This window comes from Scardinius erythrophthalmus (genome assembly GCF_964197995.2).
Source record: "Scardinius erythrophthalmus genome assembly, chromosome: 11".
NCBI classification, from domain to species: Eukaryota; Metazoa; Chordata; class Actinopteri; order Cypriniformes; family Leuciscidae; genus Scardinius; species Scardinius erythrophthalmus.
The window spans coordinates 40,832,784-40,855,856 of NC_138231.1; the positions used below are offsets into that span (position 1 = coordinate 40,832,784).

At 39.5% G+C, this 23,073-nt stretch overlaps 2 protein-coding genes across 4 annotated transcripts in view; one reads left to right on the forward strand and one right to left on the reverse strand.

Moving 5' to 3' along the window:
* The window catches only part of sesn1 (sestrin 1), a 46,272-nt gene extending 45,987 nt beyond the window's left edge, over positions 1–285 (forward strand). For all 3 annotated transcript variants that reach the window (XM_081379305.1, XM_081379307.1, XM_081379306.1), the window contains one exon: positions 1–285. This exon is cut by the window's left edge and continues 1,328 nt beyond it. The gene's annotated coding sequence lies outside the window, so the exon portion shown is untranslated.
* Positions 286–1,357: 1,072 nt separating this feature from the next.
* Positions 1,358–17,051, reverse strand: armc2 (armadillo repeat containing 2). Its single transcript, XM_081379299.1, has 18 exons — positions 16,930–17,051; positions 15,854–16,107; positions 15,145–15,217; positions 14,902–15,073; positions 14,353–14,482; positions 12,986–13,032; positions 12,370–12,477; positions 10,666–10,856; positions 9,720–9,822; positions 9,366–9,622; positions 7,996–8,141; positions 7,360–7,459; positions 5,511–5,793; positions 3,298–3,420; positions 3,065–3,178; positions 2,850–2,982; positions 2,618–2,757; positions 1,358–1,639 (listed from the first exon to the last, which is right to left on the reverse strand). Exons 2-18 carry the CDS (start codon positions 16,069–16,071, stop codon positions 1,500–1,502), a joined length of 2,478 nt encoding a protein of 825 aa, XP_081235425.1. The 5' UTR covers positions 16,072–16,107; positions 16,930–17,051; the 3' UTR covers positions 1,358–1,499.
* Between the last annotated feature and the right edge of the window lie 6,022 nt (positions 17,052–23,073).

Here is a 23,073-nt window from a genome sequence, read left to right on the forward strand (position 1 = left end):
AACTTTAATCAGTGTAACTAAGCAGTTTTGTTTCGAGTGTGTGTGTGTGTGTGTGTGCGTGTGTGTGTGTTTTCTTTTCAAGCGGGGTGGATTCTCTGCTGTCTTTTTTTGTTTACTAAAACCAGTTAAGTACTGCATTCTGATGATGGCAGGACTAGAGGGATGGTACTTTTTCCTTTGGAAATGGAAATGAGGAGGTTTTAAGTCAGACTTGAGAGACTTATGTCAGTTACTGACACTTTTATAAGAAAATATTTGATAAAAAAAATAAAAAATGATATTTCACTGGTTGTATCATTTATAATTTAATCAAAAGTTTTCTTTCTTCCCTGAAAAAGTCGCATTACGATGATGCATTACACCAAGCAAACATTGTTATTCAGTATTAATTGCAACAAAAGAGCAGTCTAAACACCTCATACCACAAGAATTGAAGGTCTTCTTATTCTTACGTTTGTGCTTATTAAGAATAACACTTTAAAATATCATTGATGTAGCTTTTAGGTCACATAATCAATGTTTTCATGTCCATAAACATCTACTCATCTTCAAAGACCCGTGTAGCACCACAGTACATCACCACAGAGACACTAACATCTCCTGCTGTGCACTAATGATTTAAACACACAATGTTGAAGGCGGCAATTCGTCTTCTCACAGCGAGGATTACAGGAAGTAACTGTTGACCTGAGAACAATCCCTGTTTGCATAAATAATGAAATTTTCCCTTAGGTTGCTGGCAATTTCCCTGTTTTATCTGTGGTTGTGAGGCTGGTGGCCATTCAGTGCCGGTAAAGGATCGTTATATGGAAATCACCGTAGGGTAATTTTCAAATAATAAAGTGAGAAGTCTTGTAAACGCTCTGTTCTTTTCTGAAGAAAAAAAAATCCCTTAGAGGTTGAATTGCTTCAGACTTTACACACTCAACATTGAGAGGAAAAAGTTAAAATCACAGTACTGTACATCATATAGTAATTCCAATAAAATTCACAAAATCATGTTTTGGTCATTGGCTTTTAAGCATGTCACCTCTAGGGCAGCTGTGTAAACAATATTAATGTATAGACTGTAGCTGTGAAGTGTAAGAGGGAAGCAAGTGCCATATTATATCAGTTTGGTGTGATTGTCTTAGGAAGGTATGACTGTTTCTATTCTGTGTTCTTTACAGACTTTTCTGGAAGTGTCTGCTTAATAAAGTCTTTGAGATCACTGAGAAGCTCATGAGTGATTTCTACACGTACAGTACATCAGTGTGGCCTTCTTCACACATAGACTTGCTTTCTGTGTCTGACAACAATTCATGCTTTCTCCTATCATAGCTACTGTAAATACAGCAGCATCAGGTTGAATAATAAACATCTGAAATGTATTTTATTAAAAATATATGTTGGTTGTAATTAATAACCATTCACAACAAATATGTTCAATATACACACTGTCTCACTCCTCAATGCGTATGTACAGTACATAGAGACACAATCGTGTGAATCGGTGGAGTTTACCGAAAGATTCCAGTAGTGTCTTCAATATGTAAACGTTGTCTTAGCCTCTCAGCAACAGGCAAAAAGAGCAGCTCCCAGCATGCTTCCTGAACCTGTCTGACTCCATCATCAGAAGGCCATTGCAAAGCTCCTCTGTCTGCGCAAAACAGAAAACAAAACATTTACTTTGTGACCAAAATGACACACTATACACTTATACTATGCATGCACACTACCGACTCTAGTGTATGAATTTTATAATTTATAATATATACACACACACATCCACAAGTATGTACAGTATATGTGTATGTGCATACATATATATATTTATATATATATATATATATATATATATATATATATATATATATATTAGTGCTGTCAAACGATTAAAATATTTAATCGCATTAATGTCATAGTTAACTCACAATTAATCGCACATTTTTATCTATTCTAAATGTCCTTGATTTCTTTTTGTCCCATTATTTTTTTCTCATTTTAATGCTCTTATCAACATGGAAAAGTGGATCGGCTTGCTTTGTGCAAATGTTTTTTTTATTTTAAACAACATTGGCATATACTGTAGCGTTCAGTTTCACACTAACATTCTCACTTGGAGCAAATAATCGCATCAGAGAATGCTTGGCCATCCAGTGGTGTTTCAGGCTGGACGTGCTGCGATGATCGCTCAGTTCACAACGACAAAACACACAGATCACTTTGGTCTAGTCAATGGAACCATTTGGCAACTTTTTAAAAGTAAACTTTCCATTCAGAATCTTATTGGCATCCATTTCGGCATCTAGCATTTGCCATCCACTCAAAACGTAACGTTAGCCTTCTACTCTTCGGCCGGCTCGCAAAAGCCCAAACAAGTGTGTGTTGCCTGTTGTTTTGTTTCTGGTCTAGCTAGATCCGGTGTGGTGTTGTAGTTTTTCTAACATTACTACTTGTTGCAACAGCATGTGAAAAAAACTACAAAGTTTGCTAGGCCAAAAAGAACGTTAATCTCACGATAAAAAAATTTACGTCGTTAAAATGGGTTTGCGTTAACGCCATTAATAACGCGTTTAACTGACAGCACTAATATAGATATATATATTCCAGTTCTAGTGATTGTGTTTATATGCACCCGTGTAGAGCTGTAAGATCTCCAGCAGCTTTTGAGAGTGTTGCAGCTCTCCATCTAAAGAGCAGTTCCACAGAGTCTGACACACCACAGCGGCCAGATGCCAATCCTGAGGCCCGAAATCACGCAGACAGTCAATAAGCCTGCAGTAGGGAGAGTCAGAGAAAGCACAGTGCTTAAACACTATACAGTACAGTCAAAAGAAGAAAGCACACTGAAGAGACAGGCAAGTTACTTCTGAATGGTTCCCTCGACCCTCAGTGCGGCCCTGTTGTCTGGGTCTGCAGATAAGTTGATGAGAACTCCACATGCAGAGAAACACACATCAGGGGTCTTGGAGTCCAGAAGGGTTACCACGAACTGCTCCACTGACACATAAAAACAGGAGTACAACGTCAGCCTCTGCGGGATTTGAGACAGACAAAAACTAGCAGAGAGAACGTCTCGAACCTTTGTGCTGCATGATGAAGTGTCTCACGTCTCTGATCTGCGACAGATTTCCAAAAACACGTGTGGCCTCCAAAACAGCATCCATACTGGAGCTCAGCAAGAGCTTTAGCAGCACTGCAATGACAGAAGGACAGACGGGAGGGGGAAATCACTGAAGGACAAAGACAGATGCAACATTCAGACTGTTCACACACACACACACACACACACACACACACACACACTCATCTTACACTGTGAGATGTGTGTGTGCTCGGAACGGACCACTGAGCTTTCGCCTTGGTAGTAAGACAAGTTGTTGATGGTGGCCACAGCATTAATCACTAACTCTTCACTCTTCTTCACACACCTGCACCCTGAGAGACAAGAGCAAAGGAAACAGAAAACTTGATCAGTTACACGGCATCTATTTGGAATGGCATATATAACAGAATAGAGATGCACCATTATGATTATGAATCATTTATTATGCATGTTCATTTCCTTCATTTTTTTTATTACATTTGCCATAAAAGGCTACTGAAGCTACTCTTTAAAAAAACAATAACACTGTTAAATCTAGCAAATCTTAACCAAATTGTTTTTTTTTAAATAAATTAAATGTTAAGTGAAATAAAAACTTATTTTATTGCATATAGTTGACAGGGGAACATTTTTCATTTTAATTTATTTTAACTTAATTAAAATAATAATAATAAAAACAAAACCAAAACACAAAATTACTAAAACATTACATAAACAAATATATTAATTCTTTTTAAAATGTGATGCATAAATTCACTTAGATTTTTTTAGGGTTTTATTTTTAATTTATTTAGACAAGATTGTTCGTCAAATCACTTTGCTTGTCTTAGTTTTTAGCCACCTATTCAGCAGGATACATCATTATGAGAGTAGGTGGCGACAAATTACTGACTTTATGGCATTGAATCGTGAATTTAAACGATTTGTTCAATCGGGAACAAAACAAGCGACTGTCTTTATGAATGAGTCATTGAATCATTCACCCGATTCGTTCAAAAACAATTGGCTTGATGTTCCAGCGATTTTTGCTGTGGCTTTGTTTGAACTTTTTCTTAGTCGGCAGAACAAAAACAGACAGTAACTAAACCCTTTTATTTACATCCCACTGTCCTGGCTACTGTCCTGGCACTTTTTTATGGGAAACAAATGTGCAAGTATTCATGTATCCGTAGGTGTGAAATTAAAAATACTGTCTACTTAAGTAGACCGATTCACTTTTTGTTTTGACCAAAGTCATAAGACTATTTAAAAGTAGGTTCATTCCCATATGAGAAACACTTTTACACGTTTACCGGACTAGGCAAGATACAATATAGCAGCTGCCAGACGATTCACTTCTTGGTATTGAAGATCATATCGCGCAGTGCTAATCAGGTATCACTTCCTCCTCGAGAAGTTTCAAAACCATTCGTGTGAATTTCAGACGGAGTACTTCATGATAAATCCAAATTTGAGGTAGTCAGAATCTGACAAGCGCATATGACTGTAGTAAGATCCTGTACTTCTCGTTCAAAGTGCGGTTTGCTCTGTCAGTGTTTGTGCGTCACTGCAAAGTGCGAGTTTGTTTCGAAACACCTTTTGTTGTGGCGAATGCTCGGTCATTGTCACCCTTGATTTCTCAGTTTCTTTTTCCTTCTCGATTTTTATTTTCATCATAACAGGATGTCATTTTAATGTAGCAGACATAAGGTAGATAAGCGAGGAAGAATAAATCTCCCACCCATTTCCTCTCTAACTGTCCACATCTCTGTTCTAAAAAAACGACGGCATCCTCTAACCTGTAGGAATCCAGCAGAAAGCTTTCATTTTACTTTCTCACATTCTAAAAACGATATAGGACAAATATTTCCACAGGACAAAAATCTCCTTCTCTATTTCAAAAAGGAAACACATAACCACCTTTTCACCCTAGCATGCCTGCTTCTGAAACTTCCTCATGCATCCATCACCATGAAACCACACTGCAACTCTGAGAACACCCTGCTCATCAAACAAAGAGCTATGCAGGAGAAAAACGAACAGTTTGCAGAGCGGGTGTTCTCGTCATTGGAGAGGATGCAGTAACTTGAGGGTCTGTGCCAGTAACTGACATGGAGAGAACATCATGTGATTTGCACGGTGCAGAGCAACCAACTTGCACATTCGTTCAAGTTCAAGGAACTAAACTTAGTCTGAAACATCTGTGTTGTCGTGTTTAAAGTTAGATTGCTTCTGATAGCCATTGGTCACACGTACAATGCTTTGAGAGTGACAACCGCATTGAAATGCATGAGTGAATACATTACAGTATCTCTAAAGTACGTTCCGTGTGGGATTTTCGTAAAAATGACTTTTGTTGAATGGTAGTAGAATGTAGAACTGAACAAATAAAGTGCTCAAAAGATTGTGTGTGTGTATATGACATGATTATGTTTTTTTTTACCCAGTAGTTCCAGTAGCAGCTGCACACACAGTGAGTTGGCAGCTAGTGCCGTGCCCACGGTGGGATGGATGGCCAGGTTGGCCAGCAGTCTGATCAGTTTGACCAGGATGTCCTCTTTCTCAGGGGCATGACATTGCTCAGATGACGATAGTGTTTCCTGGTAGGCCTGGAAAAGATCTAAGAGGACATCTATCCCTCCTTCCTCATCATAAACTCTCTCCCTGGCTTCAATGCTCTTGGATGTCAGATTTCCTAGAGTGAACAGGAGACGCACTACTAGATCCTGCACATAAGAAAAGAGGACAGGTGTGTTTAGTAGGTCATTGTAAGTTAAAGTGTTAACACGTAATAAATTATGTGTGTGTGTGTGTGTGTGTGTGTGTGTGTGTGTGTGTGTGTGTGTGTGTGTGTGTGTGTGTGTGTGTGTGTGTGTGTGGTGAACATGATGTGTGTGTGTGGTGAACATGATTTTGCCAAGTACACCCTGTTCCGGGATCAGCATACATTGTTCATTCCATTCCAATCAACCAATCAGATTTGAGGGACAAGTTTACAGTTTATGTCAAGTTTAGGCTTACAATCAACCTATCATTTCCCTCTAAATTTAGAGATAACTTATGGGCAGGGTTAGGTTTAGGGGTAGAGAAAGGGTTAGGATTACATTTTCAGACAGGAATGTTGTTCCAGGATCAACAAATATGTTGATCGAGGAACATGTCTTACTTGTGAAAATTACAGTGACCTGGAAGGCATGCACATACTGTATTTCATTTAGAATTTTAATTTGATATATTTCTTATAAATATATTTAAAAATAAATATGTATTTATTAATAAATCAAGCCAAAAAGGGATGTTTAACAAAAGTAAAGTAATTGGGGAATTGGATTGTGGAATTCAATCATCAAAACAAAACAAAAAATAATAATTAAATAAATAAATAATAATAATAATATTTTATTTATTTATTTATTATTATTTTAATTAATACCATATTAATTATTTTTATTTTAATACCAGTGGTTAATAATTATTATTTTATTATTAACACCTGCATTCATACAAATATGAATGCAAACACCAGGACTGCAGATAAGTGGCATACATATCTAAAATGTGTACCATAATATTTGGGGAACATTTTATTTCATCATTGCATATTTTCATTGAGTCCCATGTTGTTTATACAGTGCATTATTAAGCAGTTTCAGAAATAAGTCATTTTGTTTAGTCATAAAGCACAAGTAAAGTTACATTCATTTACAAGTCGTTAAACCTAATAATTTTAATAAACCTATTTTATTACTAGATCTAACTATGAAAAACTTCATTCACAAAACTTTTCATTAAATACTTTCATTAAATTGACAGGCCTGGTATTCAGTGGTTTCATGGTTGATCCACTAAACCCACACGAATAACCAGCAGCCTTTGGTGAACTTTTTTATCAAACATGTTTTTCAACAACTCCTTTCTGTTTTCATTTAGAAAATATGAAAAAAGTGACTTCAGCCAGTAGTCTAGTGGACAGTATGTCCCTATTTGAGGCACAGTATGTGTGAGACTCTAGTTTATGATACCTAGTAAACACTGTGAACCGTGTTTATTCTTTATGAGATTAGGAGCACATGATCTCATTACTCTCAGTGCCAGAAGGAAAGAGAGAGAAGAACATCTGAACTGTCTGTACCGAAATAAAACGAAGAGAAAAACACACACACCTTCATAGACCATTGCTCAAGTTTCACTTGAGAGCAGAAAGCGGAACATGCAGCCTATATGCTTACATGTGTGTGCTTGTTTCAGTTTACGTCAAAGCGTGCGTGGACATATGTTTGATCCAAACTCACCTGTTTCCTGCTGTGTTTGCCTAGAAGGTCCAAAAATAGGCTGCAGCAGCGTGGCGTCTCAGCTAGTGCATGACAGCATTCAGTGTAGGTGGACAGCTTGCTGGAGACAGAGCACACACAAACATATTCTCACACATCACGTGGCACAACTTTATCAACACTAATCAGAAAGCTCGAACTAAATCAAATTAGAACGTCTCTCACCTGGTGGATACTAAAAATGTATTTACTGTATATACCAGTGCATTATAAAACACTAAACCAGTGGTTCTCAACCAGGGGACCGGGGCCCACTAGGGGCCTCAAGATGAACATTAATCGACTAAACTACTAAAATCATATATTTGTTATTTTAATTAAACTTTTTTCTTTCTTTTTTTTCTTTTGAAGAACTAGGGTTCCCACAGTCTTGGAAAACCTAGATATATACATAGTCTAATTTTTAAAAGTTTGATTTTTAGACCTGGAAAAGTATTGTAAATGAATAAAATCCATGGGCATGTGTATAATAAACATACATTCAAGTTTTCTAGTTATGCCAAGCACTGCCATATGATAATGATAATTTTACCAATGGGAGCCTTGGACTCAAAAAGGCTGAGAACCACGGCTCTGAACACTTACTTCGATCCTCACCTGAATATTCGGGCCACATTAATGCAGATGTCGAGGTCATTACGATGGTTCTCCAGAATCAAGCAAAGAGTAACGAATGCCTTGTTGGACAGGAAGGAAGGCCGAGACTCAGACTGGTCAGCTATATTTCTCAAAGCTGCAGTGACCTAGAAAGGGTGAAGAGGTCAAGACTGTGTGCAACTGTATGTGTGTTTGGTAACTGAGTGTGAATAAGGCACTGTGCAGCAGGTGTGCGTGTGTGCGTATTATTGCCTAACGAGTAGAGATGCATATAAAAGTGGAAGCACTTATAATCAAGAAGAAATAACAGAAGGCCTTGAAAAGTGGCCTCATAAATCTCTCCATCAAGAGCTTAGGACACTGATTAGGGTACATGGAGGGTGCCTGCTAGAGCTGCTTGGTACTTTCATAAAAACCCTCATTTCCGTCTGCCAACATGCTAATGAGTGGCACGGCAATTGGCGCTGAACATCAAACTATGCGTGCCAAGTTCAGGAAGTTTGTTTGGGCAGAGTTAAATAATTCCCTGTGCAACGTACTTTCAGTATAAAGTAAAATATGGACACGGGGAAGTGGAAAAAGGGCATCCTCCCAGACAAAAGCAAAAACAAAAGCAGAGGAAAAGCACATTAAAATCCACCCTTTTTTTCAACCCTATGCAACCCCACCCTTGTGAAGCGCTCACATTTTGTTCCGTTTTGCTCCCAGAGCAGAGTTCTGAGAAATGTCCGGGTGGGGTTTAAGCATGTTCTATTCCTCCTGTTTTAAAGTCTTAAAGACACAGATTTACCATGTTTGCAATGCAAACCTATTTGTGTATCTATGGCGGTGTATGTGTGCTGCACAAAGCACTATTACAGCACATAAGGGAAGCACGTGTCCTCGGTCACTGTGGACATGTATGATGGGATCCTAAGTGTTTTTGAGACAAAAAAATACATTACAGAAAAGTCTCTCTGCATTTTTTAAAGGGATAGTTGACCTAAAAATTAAAATTCTGTCATTATTTACTCACCTTCAAAACTGTATGACTTTCTTTCCTCGGTGGAACATAAAAGAAGATAATTTGAGAAATGTCTCTGTGTTTTTTGGTCCATACAATGAAAGACAATGGTAACCAAAACCGTTCTTCTTCAAAATGTCTTCTCTTGTGTTCCACAGATGAAAGAAAGACATAAAGGTAATTTTTGGGTGAACTATCTCCTTTAAGATGTCACATTTGATACACCAAAAAGTTTGTTCATTTGTGGCTTGCCAGTTTCCTTAGTTTTGGTGTATATGGGGGTATGTGTGTGAAAAACAGGGTTAGAGATGACAATAAAGGAACTTTGAGACCTGCCCAAAATATGCAACCATCAAAGACCACCCACCTGTACCAGTATGTGTCCTGCGATGACACGCTGGCCTTCTCCCTCTGACCTCTGAGTAGTTAAATTAGCTGAAGTTGTAAATGGACCATGCATCAGTCTCTTTGACAGCTGTAGCAGTGTGCCGATGAAGTCTTTAGCCAGCAGCAGACTGGAGATGGCACTGTTTCCTGAGAGGAGCTTCAGTGAGCCGACACAGTACAGCACGGCCTCACCTTTACTCCACACATCCTCACACTGTAGCTGACACAGAAGGGAGTCTGTGTGGAAACACACACACACAATGGGCTGAAGTTAGAGATAATGCCTGGTTGAGCTTAGAGAGTCAAGGTGAGTTATACAATAATCAGGTCTAACCTAGGATGGAGTCGGTGAGGAACATGGCGTCGTTACTAGCGTTCCGGCTGATTTTGAAGACGAGTTTGCAGATGTTCAGCAAGTTGTTTCCACTCACATTGAGCTTGTAATATAGACAACAGCAATAAGGTTCTGTAAATTATTTCAAATTTCAGATGTTTCAGACAAGATTATGCTGTTTAAGACAGCTGCACAGAACCAAAATATTTTTTTTTAAATGTATTTGTCAGTTTCTCAGCCATGAAGCCATTTGTATTTCCATTTATGTATTTGGCGAATGCTTTTATCTGAAGAAACTTACAATGCATTGAAGGCGTACATTTTTATGTGTGCTCAGTTGTCAGTTCGCTGGAAAGCGAAACCACAATGAAAAATGTGTTAAGAAAATTGTTAAATACAGTTTTAAAATATACATTCTTTTGTCATGTTTATTTTTTTGTAATGTGCGAGAAGTATTAATGTTTTAAAGGAGTACCGAGTAGATTTTTTTGTTCGTTTTTCATAGGTAATTGCATTGAAACCAATTAGGGTAAATTTGACCCAGACCATGGCAATCACATCCAGATTTTTTACCAAATACAAGGTTTAAAGGTCATATTTTGTGTTTGTGTTTGAGTGTGTGTGTGTAGAGGTTTGTCATATATTGTGAGGACCAGATGACCCCACAAGGATAGTAAAACCTGAGATCACCTACACTGTGTAGACCAGCCAGCGGTCCCCACAAGGGAAATGGATTAATAAACATACTAAATTATGTTTTTTTGATAATGTAAAAATGCAGAAAGTTTTGTGTGATGGGTAGGTTTAGGTGTAGGGTTAGTGTAAGGGGATAGAATATACAGTTTGTATAGTAAACAAATCATTACGCCTATTGAGAGTCCCCACAAAGATAGCGAAACCGGGCATGTGTGTGTGTGTGTGTGTGTGTGTGACTCTATATACTCACTGCCAGAATAAGTTTGGCTAATGTTAAGTTAAGTCGGTCCGATCCCACATCTATAAGTCTGAAGAGCCTCCTAAGGATGGCGGACCTCTTTTTACACTGCCTTCCCAGCATGTCTCTCTCCGCTAGGGCGTCATGGAGGCCATTGCATGAGTTACACAGCTGTCCCACAATCTCATCTGACACGCCATCACCTATAAGGATTGTTTTTTTTGTAAAGAGACAAAACCTGATCAGTACTCTGTATGTTCCAGTGCACAAAATATGTAACAGTGTCAAGGTCGCATTTCGAACTGAATGTCTCCCACAGTATTAATTGCAGCATTGTCATCCTTCAACTGTCCCTGTGAAGGACAGGGAAAGAGGAGTAGTCTGTGGGACACACAGACTCTTTCATTCAGCTGAACTGATGTGTACACAGAGTAGGCTTACTGATATTTCAGTGACATTTGACCCACATGTCAACACCCACTGACAAAGTTTACATGGCCCTTTAGGCTATGGTATGGTATGCATCATTAGTGTGTATAATGGCTCTTTACTGTCAGTACTGGCTATGACAACATAATATGTCAAAAAGTTTTAAGTTAGATTAGACTTCAATAGACTTCAATTTTAATCAATATTTTTTTCCATTCATCTTTGCATCCAGAATAATTATTCATTTCTACATGCTTTTTAACCATTCTGTGCACTGGCAATGCCTTATACTTGCTGTATCTAACTTGCCTTTAGGGGATAAGGCAGGGGCTGCGTTTTTCCAAAGCTATTTTTTGCTAAAACAAATGTTGTTCCTCATATCTGTTTCCAAGATGGTTGGCATTCTCCCCGACGGCACCCTTCGATGATGCCATGGAGAATATGAATGGTATTTTATGCATGAACCGAGAGGCTCTTGGCACAATAAATATTTGATATTTATCTTTCAAATGAATTTTTATTGAATTTTCAAAGTGCTTAAATATTTACTGCTATTAGATTGCATTTCATGGTTCCTTTCTCCCACATGCTTTGACTTTAAAAGCTTATAGCGTGCCAAGCTCAACACAAGCTTTGTTTTTATTCCTCTGCATTCAGATATTGTGTTTTCTTTCTCCCTGCAGTTTGCTTTCACTCTGGGACACATTCAAGTGCTGAACTGCAGCTCCTTAGTACGAACTTACATAAGCACAATCCAAAAACCCCAGAATTAGGATTATCTTTCTAAATTTAAAGTCAGTAATAATAGGGGAAAAAAAACTTTTTTGAACTGTTAAAAATCTGAACTAGGGTGAATGGAAAATAAAAAGCAGAGCTGTTATGTTGGAATTGACTATTTGTGTATAACTTTGGAACTGCTGTATTATTTCTCTTTAAACTATTTAAAAATGTTCCTTAAATAAAGAAGACTGGTAGGAGTATACGGCATGAAATTTTGTTCTCATAAAGTTCTCATAAGATAATGAAAAGTCATCAGGTATCAATCTGAATGCTATATATGTTTTTGGAGCTATTAAAATGGCATTGAGGTTTTTCCTACCCTAAAACATTGCATTGCACTTCAATTAAAAAGTCATTTTCTCTCATTTTGAAATGACTAGTTCTGTGCAAACATATTGTTGGTCTGATGATGTACAGCAAAACAGAACGTGGCCCTTTGCTCTTTAAGGTTATCAGATCATTACTTGAGTGTATTAAGCACATTCATGAGAGTCATTTTATCATCACCTGAAGCAAAGGACTCAAATTCTTGAAGGACCGGAAGGACCTTAGTGTTCCAGAACACAGATTCGTCCATGTTGTCATCACGTGGGTCTCCATACCCAAGCCTGGCTTCTACAGCAGAAAGACATATAGTGGGTTTTAGACAGACAGACAGATAAATATTTAAATAGACAGTTAGATGTACGTTATTGATCCTGGAAGGGAAATTCAGACAGTTCACCCCAGCAGTTCTTAAAGCATATGAATGTAATACAGAATGTTCAACACAGCATGAAAAGGTCAGAGCTTCACACCCACCCACGTGCCTTTTCATTAGCGTCTGTTCTGTTCAAACGCTTCTGTGAGCATTTGCATTGTGGACGAGCTGCAGGAAGCAGTGTGGGTTGCGAAAACAACAGATCAAACGATCAGCTAGCATCTGGATAAAGAACCTTGAGAAACTGCAGCAGCAAAAGTGGTTAAGGTTTCCAATCCGATCAGATGTTTGCGGCCACTGGCAAGATTGTGTCAGGAGCAAGATTTACAAGATTGTGAGAACTTCGCTTTGTTTATCACGTGTTTGACTGCCGGATAGCGGTTTCAAGTGTATATTTATTACAGTACAGAAATAGCAATATACCTGGTTTTGATTCTCTTTCCGTGGATACATCAGTTTGCGGTATCCTGCTAATGACAAACATACAGTAAACAAATTGTACATGCAGACCAGACAAAAAGAATAAATAACATAATTGTGTTTGAAACAGTGGTTAGATGAACAACAAAGCCTTGATGGCGTTTGAAAACGTTTGTGTGGATATAAATGCTAAATATGTACCAACATAAATACAAGTATGTTCAGTGGGTACTTTTTAAATACATTGCTTCTAGTAGAGTATTCTCATTGAATTCTACTATTTTCCTTGCAGACACAAGAGGTCACTGTCGTGATATCCTGATGCAGAATTTTAATGCCCAATTTTTTGATTATATCTTATACTGTAAGCACTGCTCAAAACCAGTTACTGATGAAAAATAGATAACGTTCAAAATGTGCTTGAGAAAATGTTCATTAAATCATGCACGTATGTGAGGGCTACTGCAACACACAGGAAACCACATGTTCATGTGATCGTCTCAGAGCTAGTCATGCACTGTGTCACAGTAAATTTTATCTCACAAATCAAGATAACTGTTAACACTCCTTTAGTCTGTGCTATCATTAATAGCAGATTAAACTCACTCAAATGTCTCATGTACTTGTACTGCCTAAAATTAATAACTATACTGTAATCATTCATCTTTATCGTATGTGGCATGGGTATTTCCTAAGGATTTTGAATAAATGATGGTATGGCGAGGCGTTTTTGTGGCATTGATCATGTTTGGGCTTTGTACTGTCTCGATAATGCCTCTTTGTTGATGGGATGCCTCGGCCGAGACGTGATCTCATCTTGTGAATCTCAAATGAGACTGTACTGGTGGTCAACAGACCAGTCAGCCTGCCAGCCACAAACGGCCTGCATGATCTAATATCGCTCCATTAGCAACTATAACAAGGATATGGTAGAGAAAGAAGGAGAGAGAGGCTTGCTGCTTGACTTTAACTTACTATTAAAATCCAGAGTGTCCGTAAATGCATCCAAATTGAATGCAATGCATTACGATTTTCATAAGTGAGCATTCTGGGCAATGTATTAATGAGAGCGCTTTTAGCGTGGTCTTTCTGATAGATTACACAATTCTGTTGCATGTAATGGAAGATGTACACAAAAGAGGATATCAAACTCAGGTTATAAAAACATTGGTAATGAAAGAATTAATGCCGCTGGGATCTACACTCTCTGAACAGGCACAGAGCATAAATCTATTTACTAAGTGAGTTTGATGGTGTATTGACAGTAGAGGTTTTTGTTATGAAGCCCAAAGCTGATTTCAAACCTCTGAATGTGCAGCAAAAAGAGTACATTAAATTGATATGTAACCTCTTATGCTCAAAAGGCATACCTGTGTTTGATAAGTGTGTGCAGGGAAGTTTCGGAGGACGATTTTGTTTTATGCTCTGTAACATTAGCATAATGTAGCTTTTCTCTGTCATCTGGTTGGTCTACTTCGATCCTTGCCTCTAGAGACATATCTGAACAGGCACACAATAATACAACTTTAAACAGTCAAACAGTCAAAAACAAATAGATTTAATTATTATTTTTATTTTTTTAAATCTTACTGATTACTCCTATACAGTTTGACAGGACAAACACACACATTTTGTTTTCTCAAAGCAAGCAAACTCAAGGCATGAGTAACATCCTGGGGATATTGTAAACTGATCTATATCTGATTTTTGGAAGTGTCTATTCATTTCGGTTTGGTGTGAAACACTTCAACAGCTAGCGGATTGTCTCAATGAAGTTATATAGGGTTATCAATATGTCTGACAGGCGAGTAAGCACTATTACTGCATAGCACTTTATTTTTTAGAAGATGAAGTATCCCTGTGAAAAAATAAAAATAAATAGATATATAGATTAATAAAACACTTATTTCTTTTCTTACTCTTTGTGTGTGGTGTCATGAAGGGTAGTTGGTGAATGGATGCTGCTCTAAGCAGTCTGGCCCGAGAACCTCCTGATCCTATCCTGGTATTCCCTCGTTCAGCTGGGGGTTTGGGGAGAGTTGCTTCATTGTCACCACCATACTCATCCAGGGACACAGACAGCCTGGGTTTCTAGGAATGACAGAACTCTTCAATTATTGTTCCCTGTTTTAGTCAGACAAAGTTTTAAAAAAGCCTCTTACATGTTCCAGTGGGCTGAGACGAGTACCAGAGCCAGGCCTGGAGTCAGGAACTTCAAAATGGCGGCCATGAAGACTAGAAAAGAAATTTGGGAAGGCAATTAAAACCAGCATACCAGTTATATGAATAGGCAAACGGTTAATATTATAATTCAAGTACTTCATAGAGTGCAATAGTCGGGATCTGGAAGTAAAAAAAAAAAAAAAAAAAAAAAAAAAAAACACATACATTTTCTCCATAGGAGAATTGTTTTTTAACGATAACTTATAAACTTAAAGACTTAATTTTTAAATAGCCTAAACGTGTTTAATGTTTAAAACCTACAGTACATTACCCATGATTCTGCAAAAAAAAAAGTTTTTATTCAATAGTTTTATATACATCAATCGCTTCATGGGATTGTAGTTCTTTCTCACATTAACTATTAACTGTCTAATTTTCAAATACTTTTTTGCTTCAAATCAAAGTTTGTAATGATAACTGTAATGATCTCGTAGCTGGTTGGTTCGGTTCATGACTTATAACTCTCAAATGAAGATTTTTTTTAAATCCTAATGGGAAAAATTATTTCAGAACCAAGGCTGCTGAAAACATAGGCGGGTACTGTTGCACTCTATAATAAAAATCCATTCAAATATATTATAATAAGCATTAAAAACATGCAAAACAAGTGATAAACAAATAAGCTTATTATATCTGTTGTTGTTTTACCTGAATGCAGATGGTGGTCGCCCATCATGTGCACGAGAAGAGGATTCTCCAAAGAGCTGCCGATGCTTCTCCTGGGGTGTGAAAGGTCGCTGTGTGGCAAGAGTCCTGAGAGAGCGACGAGCCTCTGACACTATCTCAGCACTTGTCTGTCTCCTCCTGAGGCCAGGGCTCATGTGGATCTGCTTACTTTTGTCCTGCTGGAGCTCCATCCCAGACATGCTTGATCCATAGGGATGTGTACCAGTATCAAAAGCCTGAAGGTGATGATACACAGGGCAACTTTTTGAGCAATATTGCTGGGCAATGTTGCCGTCAATGGGCAACCAGGTGAGACACAGGGCCTACGACCGATCTAAATTATCCAGATAGAAATGTATTGCCCATTTTCAATGGGAAAGTGCCCAAGAAACAAACGACCAGCAAGACTGCCCAGCAACATTGCTCAAAAAGTTGCCCTGTGTATCATCACCTTGAGACCTTGACCACTATGCTATAACCAAAACTGGTTGGAAAGAGGCATAACTATGATAAAAGGAAGAGGGGCATTTATGTATATTTTAAATAAAATTAACGGCCTCTTGTAAATATACAGATTTAAATGTATAGCAGACTTTATTGCATATTTTTTGACATTCTTATATTACCTCAGTCTTCACAGTGGTTTGCTGTCCTATAGTTTTCAATATTTAATATTTTATTACTTTTTTTTTTAACTCTAATTTTAAATGCACCCCGCAAACACGTGTTCAACTGTTTATTAACCGGAGTCATATCATTCAGTGCAAGACAAGAATGCGCGTCCACGCACCGTCACCATGGAAACACATAACGCTGCTACAGTAACTCGGGTGAAGCAAAACAAAACATTTAATTATAACGTAAAAAATAAACTAAAGAATAAAAAACTCGTACAATAAACAACTCGATTCGATATCTTAAATTCAGGAAACCAACAAAACAACAATAATAATCTATGACACTATTAGTATCAAGCGTTGCTTGCAGCCGACTTCATCGGAAAATTTGCTCTTTTAGGCAGTGTGTGATGTAAACAGCACAACAAAAATACCCTTTACCTTGATTTCCAAACGAGCCTGGGTTTCACGGTTTTAAATACATCATCTTTAATCCGGAAAGATGAGCGTGTGTGACAACAGAAAGAGGGACGCACACCACCGAGTCAATCACGGCCACGCGCATGGTCATGTGACACACGGAGGCTTTTGTTATGTGAAACCTACTGCCTTTTTACTTTATTTCTTTGCCATTTTTTCTTCATTTTTAAGAGTTAGAACAAAGTAATAAGGATTCATTACCCGTAATTACATAGAGAGTTGATTACCTTAATATATAGGTGTGTTTTAAATCTTGTGAGCATCAGCCATAACACATTTCCAACGGAAAAAGGTGAGACCATTTTTCAATTCAATATTATACAAAAACTTTGACCTATTGTAACGAAAACAAAGTACATTCATTTTTTATTTAGAATTAAACTAAATTAAGGCTTCATTCATATTCCTCCCCAAAACTCATATGCCTGGTGTGTTCAATGCAAAATCCTAAAATTCAGGCCCACAGAGTCACGAGGCGACACGTAACCACACATGAGAGATAACAAGTGTGACACATACAAGAGGAATTTAAAGCTACTAGTTTTAGCCTTGTTCTAATTAGGACAGTATTTTCCTTTCAGAAATAGCTCAGGTTTCTTGAAGTAGGTAACTTTAAAGGGATAGTTCACCCAAAAATGAAAATTCTGTCATCATTTACTCCTCATTTTTTTCCAAACCTGTATGAGTTTCTTTTCTTCTGTTGAACACAAAAGAAGATATTTTGAAGAATGTCGGTAACCAGACAAAATATCTTCTTTTGTGTTCAACAGAAGAAAGAAACTCAGACAGGTTTGGAACAGCTTGAGGGTGAGTAACGTTAAATGACCATTTAAATTGTTTGGGTGAAATATCCCTTCAAAAGAGTATGCAAATAGTGGATAATGTGTTTGTCTTTTGTAACTGAGACATCTGTTTTGTCTGTTGTGGTTTTAACATAGTCATTTCCCACAAACATTTAAGTCTTATGAGAATATGTCCACCCATTGGCTGAATTGTATGACATCAAAAATCCTGACTGACTTACTGTAGACTGCCTATTAATAATATTAGTAAGCAAATTCACATATATAAAGGAATAAGAAAATTTTCTTCATGCAGTGTTGAAATTATCATCTCACATTGTTTAGTGGGTTATTTCAAAACTACTCTGCAAGCAAGACTGACATGGTTTGTCTAACACACTATACATACAAACCTCTTTCTCTGTTCCTCATAAAGTTAAATGCATGTTAGATTTAAATAACTCTACAAGCTTCATTCTCATGGATACAAGACGCCTCATTGGTGTGATGTGATTGGAGGGGCTAGCCAATAAGGAGTTAGTACAAGAGTGCTCATTGGCCAATGGCTGCATAGATATTGTTGCCCTCTTTCATTGTCACTAGGGGAGTGCGGTGCCAAGGATGGCAATTTTGATAACATTATGTAATGTGCACTGCATTTTTTCTGCCTGTCAGATTTTTGATAAGGCTCACATGAGGTGCGCACATCTGTATTTAGAGGCTGCATGAGTGGTGTGAATTTAATTATCTTGTGAACCTTGACACATACGCACACACACCACTGATGCTGGATGCTCTTCTTCTACGTCACTGAGGTAAATTGGTTTGTTTTGCAAGGACCATCATTTTTCTGGCTGCTGTCTCCTTGGCAACCAGCTCCTTATGGGCAGTCTTTGGACACACATTGACTCCCTCACCTGGTGATAAGGAGAACGCAGTGATGGTTCACGAATCACGAATGTATGACGAGGAGGTTAAGCAATGTGTTTGCTTAGACTTTACACAAAGAAAGAACTGTCAAACACTTTGAGCTTGTGTCAACATGTGGTCGAGAAGCACTACAGTTTTTGTTTTGACCAAGCACAAAGAAATTTCAACATTTGCTTTCGTGCAGACTTAGTAGGAAACTATGCTATGTTTAATTGAGGATACCATGAAATCAAATTTGACAAGTCTTATTTTTTTAAATGCAATTTTGCAGTGTTTATTATAAATTATGTATTCGTTTCACTTTGGTATATGTCCAATAGGGAAGAAAGGAAGTTCTCAACTGGGATACAATGGGATAATCAAGGTCCGTCACTTTTAGGCCTGTCTAGATCATATGCTGCTTAGCATATTTATCTGTGTTTGATCCGTGAAAGTAGGATAGAGGAACAAACGTGGATGGAAATGTCACTGACTAAGCTGGGGATTGTTCAGATTGTCATGGCTCAGTGGTACAAGTAACCAAATCCCAGAATACATTGCTGTCATTGTCTCTTCCCAACACGTACTCAATCACTTGTTCTACCTCGCTTGACACAAATAAAAATACCTGTGTGTCGTACCAGACAAGTTTTACTCCGCTCAGCATGAATAAAAGCACATCTTCAAGCATGTACACTAGGCCAGGATAGATTGTCTGTGTAAAAATTACATTGCTGTTGGAGCCATAACCTTGTGGGCAGTGCTCTGACCAATGGTGGAACAGATAATATAACATATATAATATAACATTTTTATGTATAAACCTCTGTAGTATTTTGGAATTAACATGAACATAAATATAGGCGAGATCTGTATTGTGTTTAGAAACAATTGTTGTGCTTTCCATCAAACATTCTAATTTGCTGAGAGAAAAAAATGTGAGAACAAGCATCTGACATTGCCATTTTCTTTTCTAACAGTGTGGCTTTGATTATGACGCAGTGACGACAGACTGCTGATTGACTCATCTGCTGTCCAGAAAAGTCAGACACACACTCTCTCACTTTAGTCAGGTCCGAATCTTCAAGATTGGGTAACCCTGTAGGCATTTTTGAGGAAAAGTTGTTATACCACATTTTTAGAAAGTTCAATGTCTCCTGAATAAGGATCCACCGTATAACATTGAAATAAGGGTCCCATTTTCTTGTAATTGTCATTGAAACAATAGGTGCAATATTCACAGCCAAAACACTACAGGTGGATAGGGTAAAAAGTTTAAGTTATAGATATCACCATAAAACCTTTCCAGTTTTTCACTTACATAGAGACAGACATTTTTTGTATTACAAGTTTTCTGAAATGTCATGTTTACATATGCAAATGAGGCATACCAGTATATATATATATATATATATATAATTCGAGGGGCAGACATACCAGTGCGCGGTTCTCCCTTTCGGGCTAGCCCTGTCTCTTCGCGTCTTCACAAAGGTTGTCGAGGCAGCCCTTGTTCCTCTCGACGACTGGCTGATCCTAGCTCACTCTCGAGACAAGGTTTGCGAACACAGGGACCTAGTGCTGCGGCACCTAGCTTGTCTGGGCCTTCGGGTCAACTGGGAGAAGAGCAAACTCTGCTCCGTGCAGAGGATCTCTTTTCTCGGTATGGAAATCGACTCGGTCGCCATGTGCATGCAGCTTATGAGCGTGCGCGCGCAGTCACTGCTAATTTGCCTTCGTCAGTTCGAGGGCAAGAGTGCGGTTCCACTGAAACTATTTCAGAGGCTCCTGGGGCATATGGCATCCGCAGCCGCAGTAACGTCGCTCGGCTTGCTTCATATGAGACCGCTTCAGCTTTGGCTTCACGATCAAGTCCCGAGGTGGGCATGGCAACACGGCACGCTCCGAGTCCCAGTGACTGCCGTCAGACCTTCACCCCGTGGACGAACCTCAGTTTTCTATGGGCTGGAGTGCCCATAGAATGAGTTTCCTGGCATGTTGTTGTATCAACAGATGCCTCCATAATGGGCTAGGGCGCCATGTGCAATGGACATGCTGCCGCAGGCTCCTGGACAAGACCCCAGCGCCTTTGGCATGTCAATTGCCTCGAGTTGCTGGCTGTACGTCTCACCCTGCACCGCTTCTGTGCGTTGCTCAGGGGTCAGCACGTATTAGTCCGATCAGACAATACCGCCACAGTAGCGTACATCAACCGACAAGGTGGTCTGCGCTCCCGCCGTATGTCGCAACTCGCCTGCCACCTCCTCATATTGAGTCAGAAGCATCTGAGGTCGCTTCGAGCCATTCATATCCCGGGAGACCTGAACCGTGAAGCTGATATGTCTCTGTTTCGGCCTCTCGCTGGAGAATGGGGACTCCATCCCCAGTCGGTTCATCTGATTTGGGATCAGTTCGGGGACGCACAGGTAGATCTGTTTGCCTCCCACGACTCTTGCCACTGCGACCTGTTTTATTCTCTGACCGAGGGCACGCTCGGCACGGATGCACTGGCGCACAGCTGGCCGCGGGGCCTCTGCAAGTATGCGTTTTCCCCCATTGAGCCTTCTTACGTAGACTTTGCGCAAGATCAGGGAGGACGAGGAGCAGGTAATTTTGGTTGCCCCGTATTGGCTCAACCGCACCTGGTTCCAAGAACTAGTACTCTTCGCGACAGCACCTCCCTGGCCAATTCCTCTGAGAAAGAACCTGCTTTCTCAGGGATGGGGCACCCTATGGCACCCTCGTCCCGATCTTTGAAACCTCCATGTGTGGTTCCTGGACGGGACGAGGCAGGTTTGAGTACCCTACCACCAGCGGTGGTGGCTACCATCACTTCCGCTAGACTAGAGCATCGTCCACGAGACATGCCTATGCGTTGAAGTGGAACCTCTTTGTCAACTGGTGTTCTTCTAAACTTAAAGAACCCACGAAAGGCCCGATCAGTGTCGTGCTTTCCTTCTTGCAAGAAGGGTTGGAGCGAAGGTTGTCTCCCTCCACCCTGAAAGTGTATGGTGCCGCCATTGCCACACATCATGATGCAGTTGATGGTAAGTGCATTGGAAAGCACGACCTGATCATCAGTTTCCTGAGAGGAGCGAGGAGACTGAATCCTCCTCGCCCTCCTCTCGTTCCCTCTTGGGACCTCTCTGTGGTTTTAACTGCTCTGCAGAGTGCTCCCTTTGAGCCTTTGCAATCAGTGGAGCTTAAGTTCCTGTCAATGAAGACAGTGCTCCTGGTTGCATTGGCCTCCATCAAGAGGGTAGGGGACCTGCAGGCATTTTCGGGTGACGAAGTGTGCCTGGAATTTGGACCAGCTAACTCTTACGTGATCCTGAGACCCCGGCCTGGATATGTGCCCAAGGTTCCCACCACACCCTTTCGAGACCAGGTGGTGAACCTGCAAGCGCTGCCCTTGGAGGACGCAGACCCAGCCTTGGCACTGCTCTGTCCAGTACGCACCCTCCATACTTACGCAGACAGGATGCATTGTTTCAGGACTTCAGACCAGCTCTTTGTCTGTCATGGTGGGAAGCTGAAGGGAAAGGCTCTCTCCAAGCAAAGGTTGTCTCACTGGATAGTGGATGCCATTGCTTTGGCTTACCAGCAGCAAGGTCGACCATGCCCCCTTGATGTGACGGCCTGCTCCACCCGGAGTGTGGCATCCTCTTGGGCTCTAGCGCATGGCGCCTCGCTAACAGACATATGTAGATCTGCAGGCTGGGCGACACCTAACACGGCCTCTGGGCAACCCCCACGTGTGTAGTCCACTGTAAGCCTCTCTGAGCATGTGTCTTTCCCTCGGCAAGCTACCTTGCCACCCCTGGGTTTGAAATATTCCACCTGCAGGTGGACACCCCAGTGATTCTCAATATGACCCCCCTGGGGTCATGTGTATTCCAAGTTCCCCCCTTCGGGCTGGCCATAATTGCATATTTCCACTGATATATGCTTCCCAGTGTACCTTGGCATAATTCCAGCAGCCATTAAAAACTATCCCTTTCATGTTAATGTTGTTTTTTCATTGTTTACATGTTTAAATATTCTGAGAATGCATAGTTTTAGTTGTAATGTTTAATGTTTAAACTTTTTTTTGGCAGCCATTTTGTTTTTATTGTTTATGCCAAAACAGTGATGTTTACAACTTGTTATACGGCAGAAATGGATTCAGCACCTAAAAATCATATAGAAACAACACTTGAAGTACTTTTCCTCAATAGCATACTATAGAGCTGTTACCAATCAAATGAAATCAGTATCAACAAAATCCATCTTTGCACTGCACTGAAATGGCACTCAGATGTTTTTACACTGCTGCACATAGTCGTCATGAATGCATTTGAACTGTGATTTCAGTTGCATAAATACAGTGAGATGTTTAAATAAAATTTTGTATGTAGAAAAGTTAAATGATGGGGGG

What these genes read in the sequence shown, in the direction of transcription:
- armc2 (XM_081379299.1), bottom strand. Translation starts at nt 16,071, where the DNA reads ATGTCTGGGATGGAGCTCCAGCAGGACAAAAGTAAGCAGATCCACATG. An exon ending in GTCTCAGCCCACTGGAACAT is followed by an intron (nt 15,074 to 15,144) that starts GTAAGAGGCTTT and finishes TGTCATTCCTAG; the next exon opens with AAACCCAGGCTGTCTGTGTC. An exon ending in GCTGCTACTGGAACTACTGG is followed by an intron (nt 3,421 to 5,510) that starts GTAAAAAAAAAC and finishes CTTGTCTCTCAG; the next exon opens with GGTGCAGGTGTGTGAAGAAG.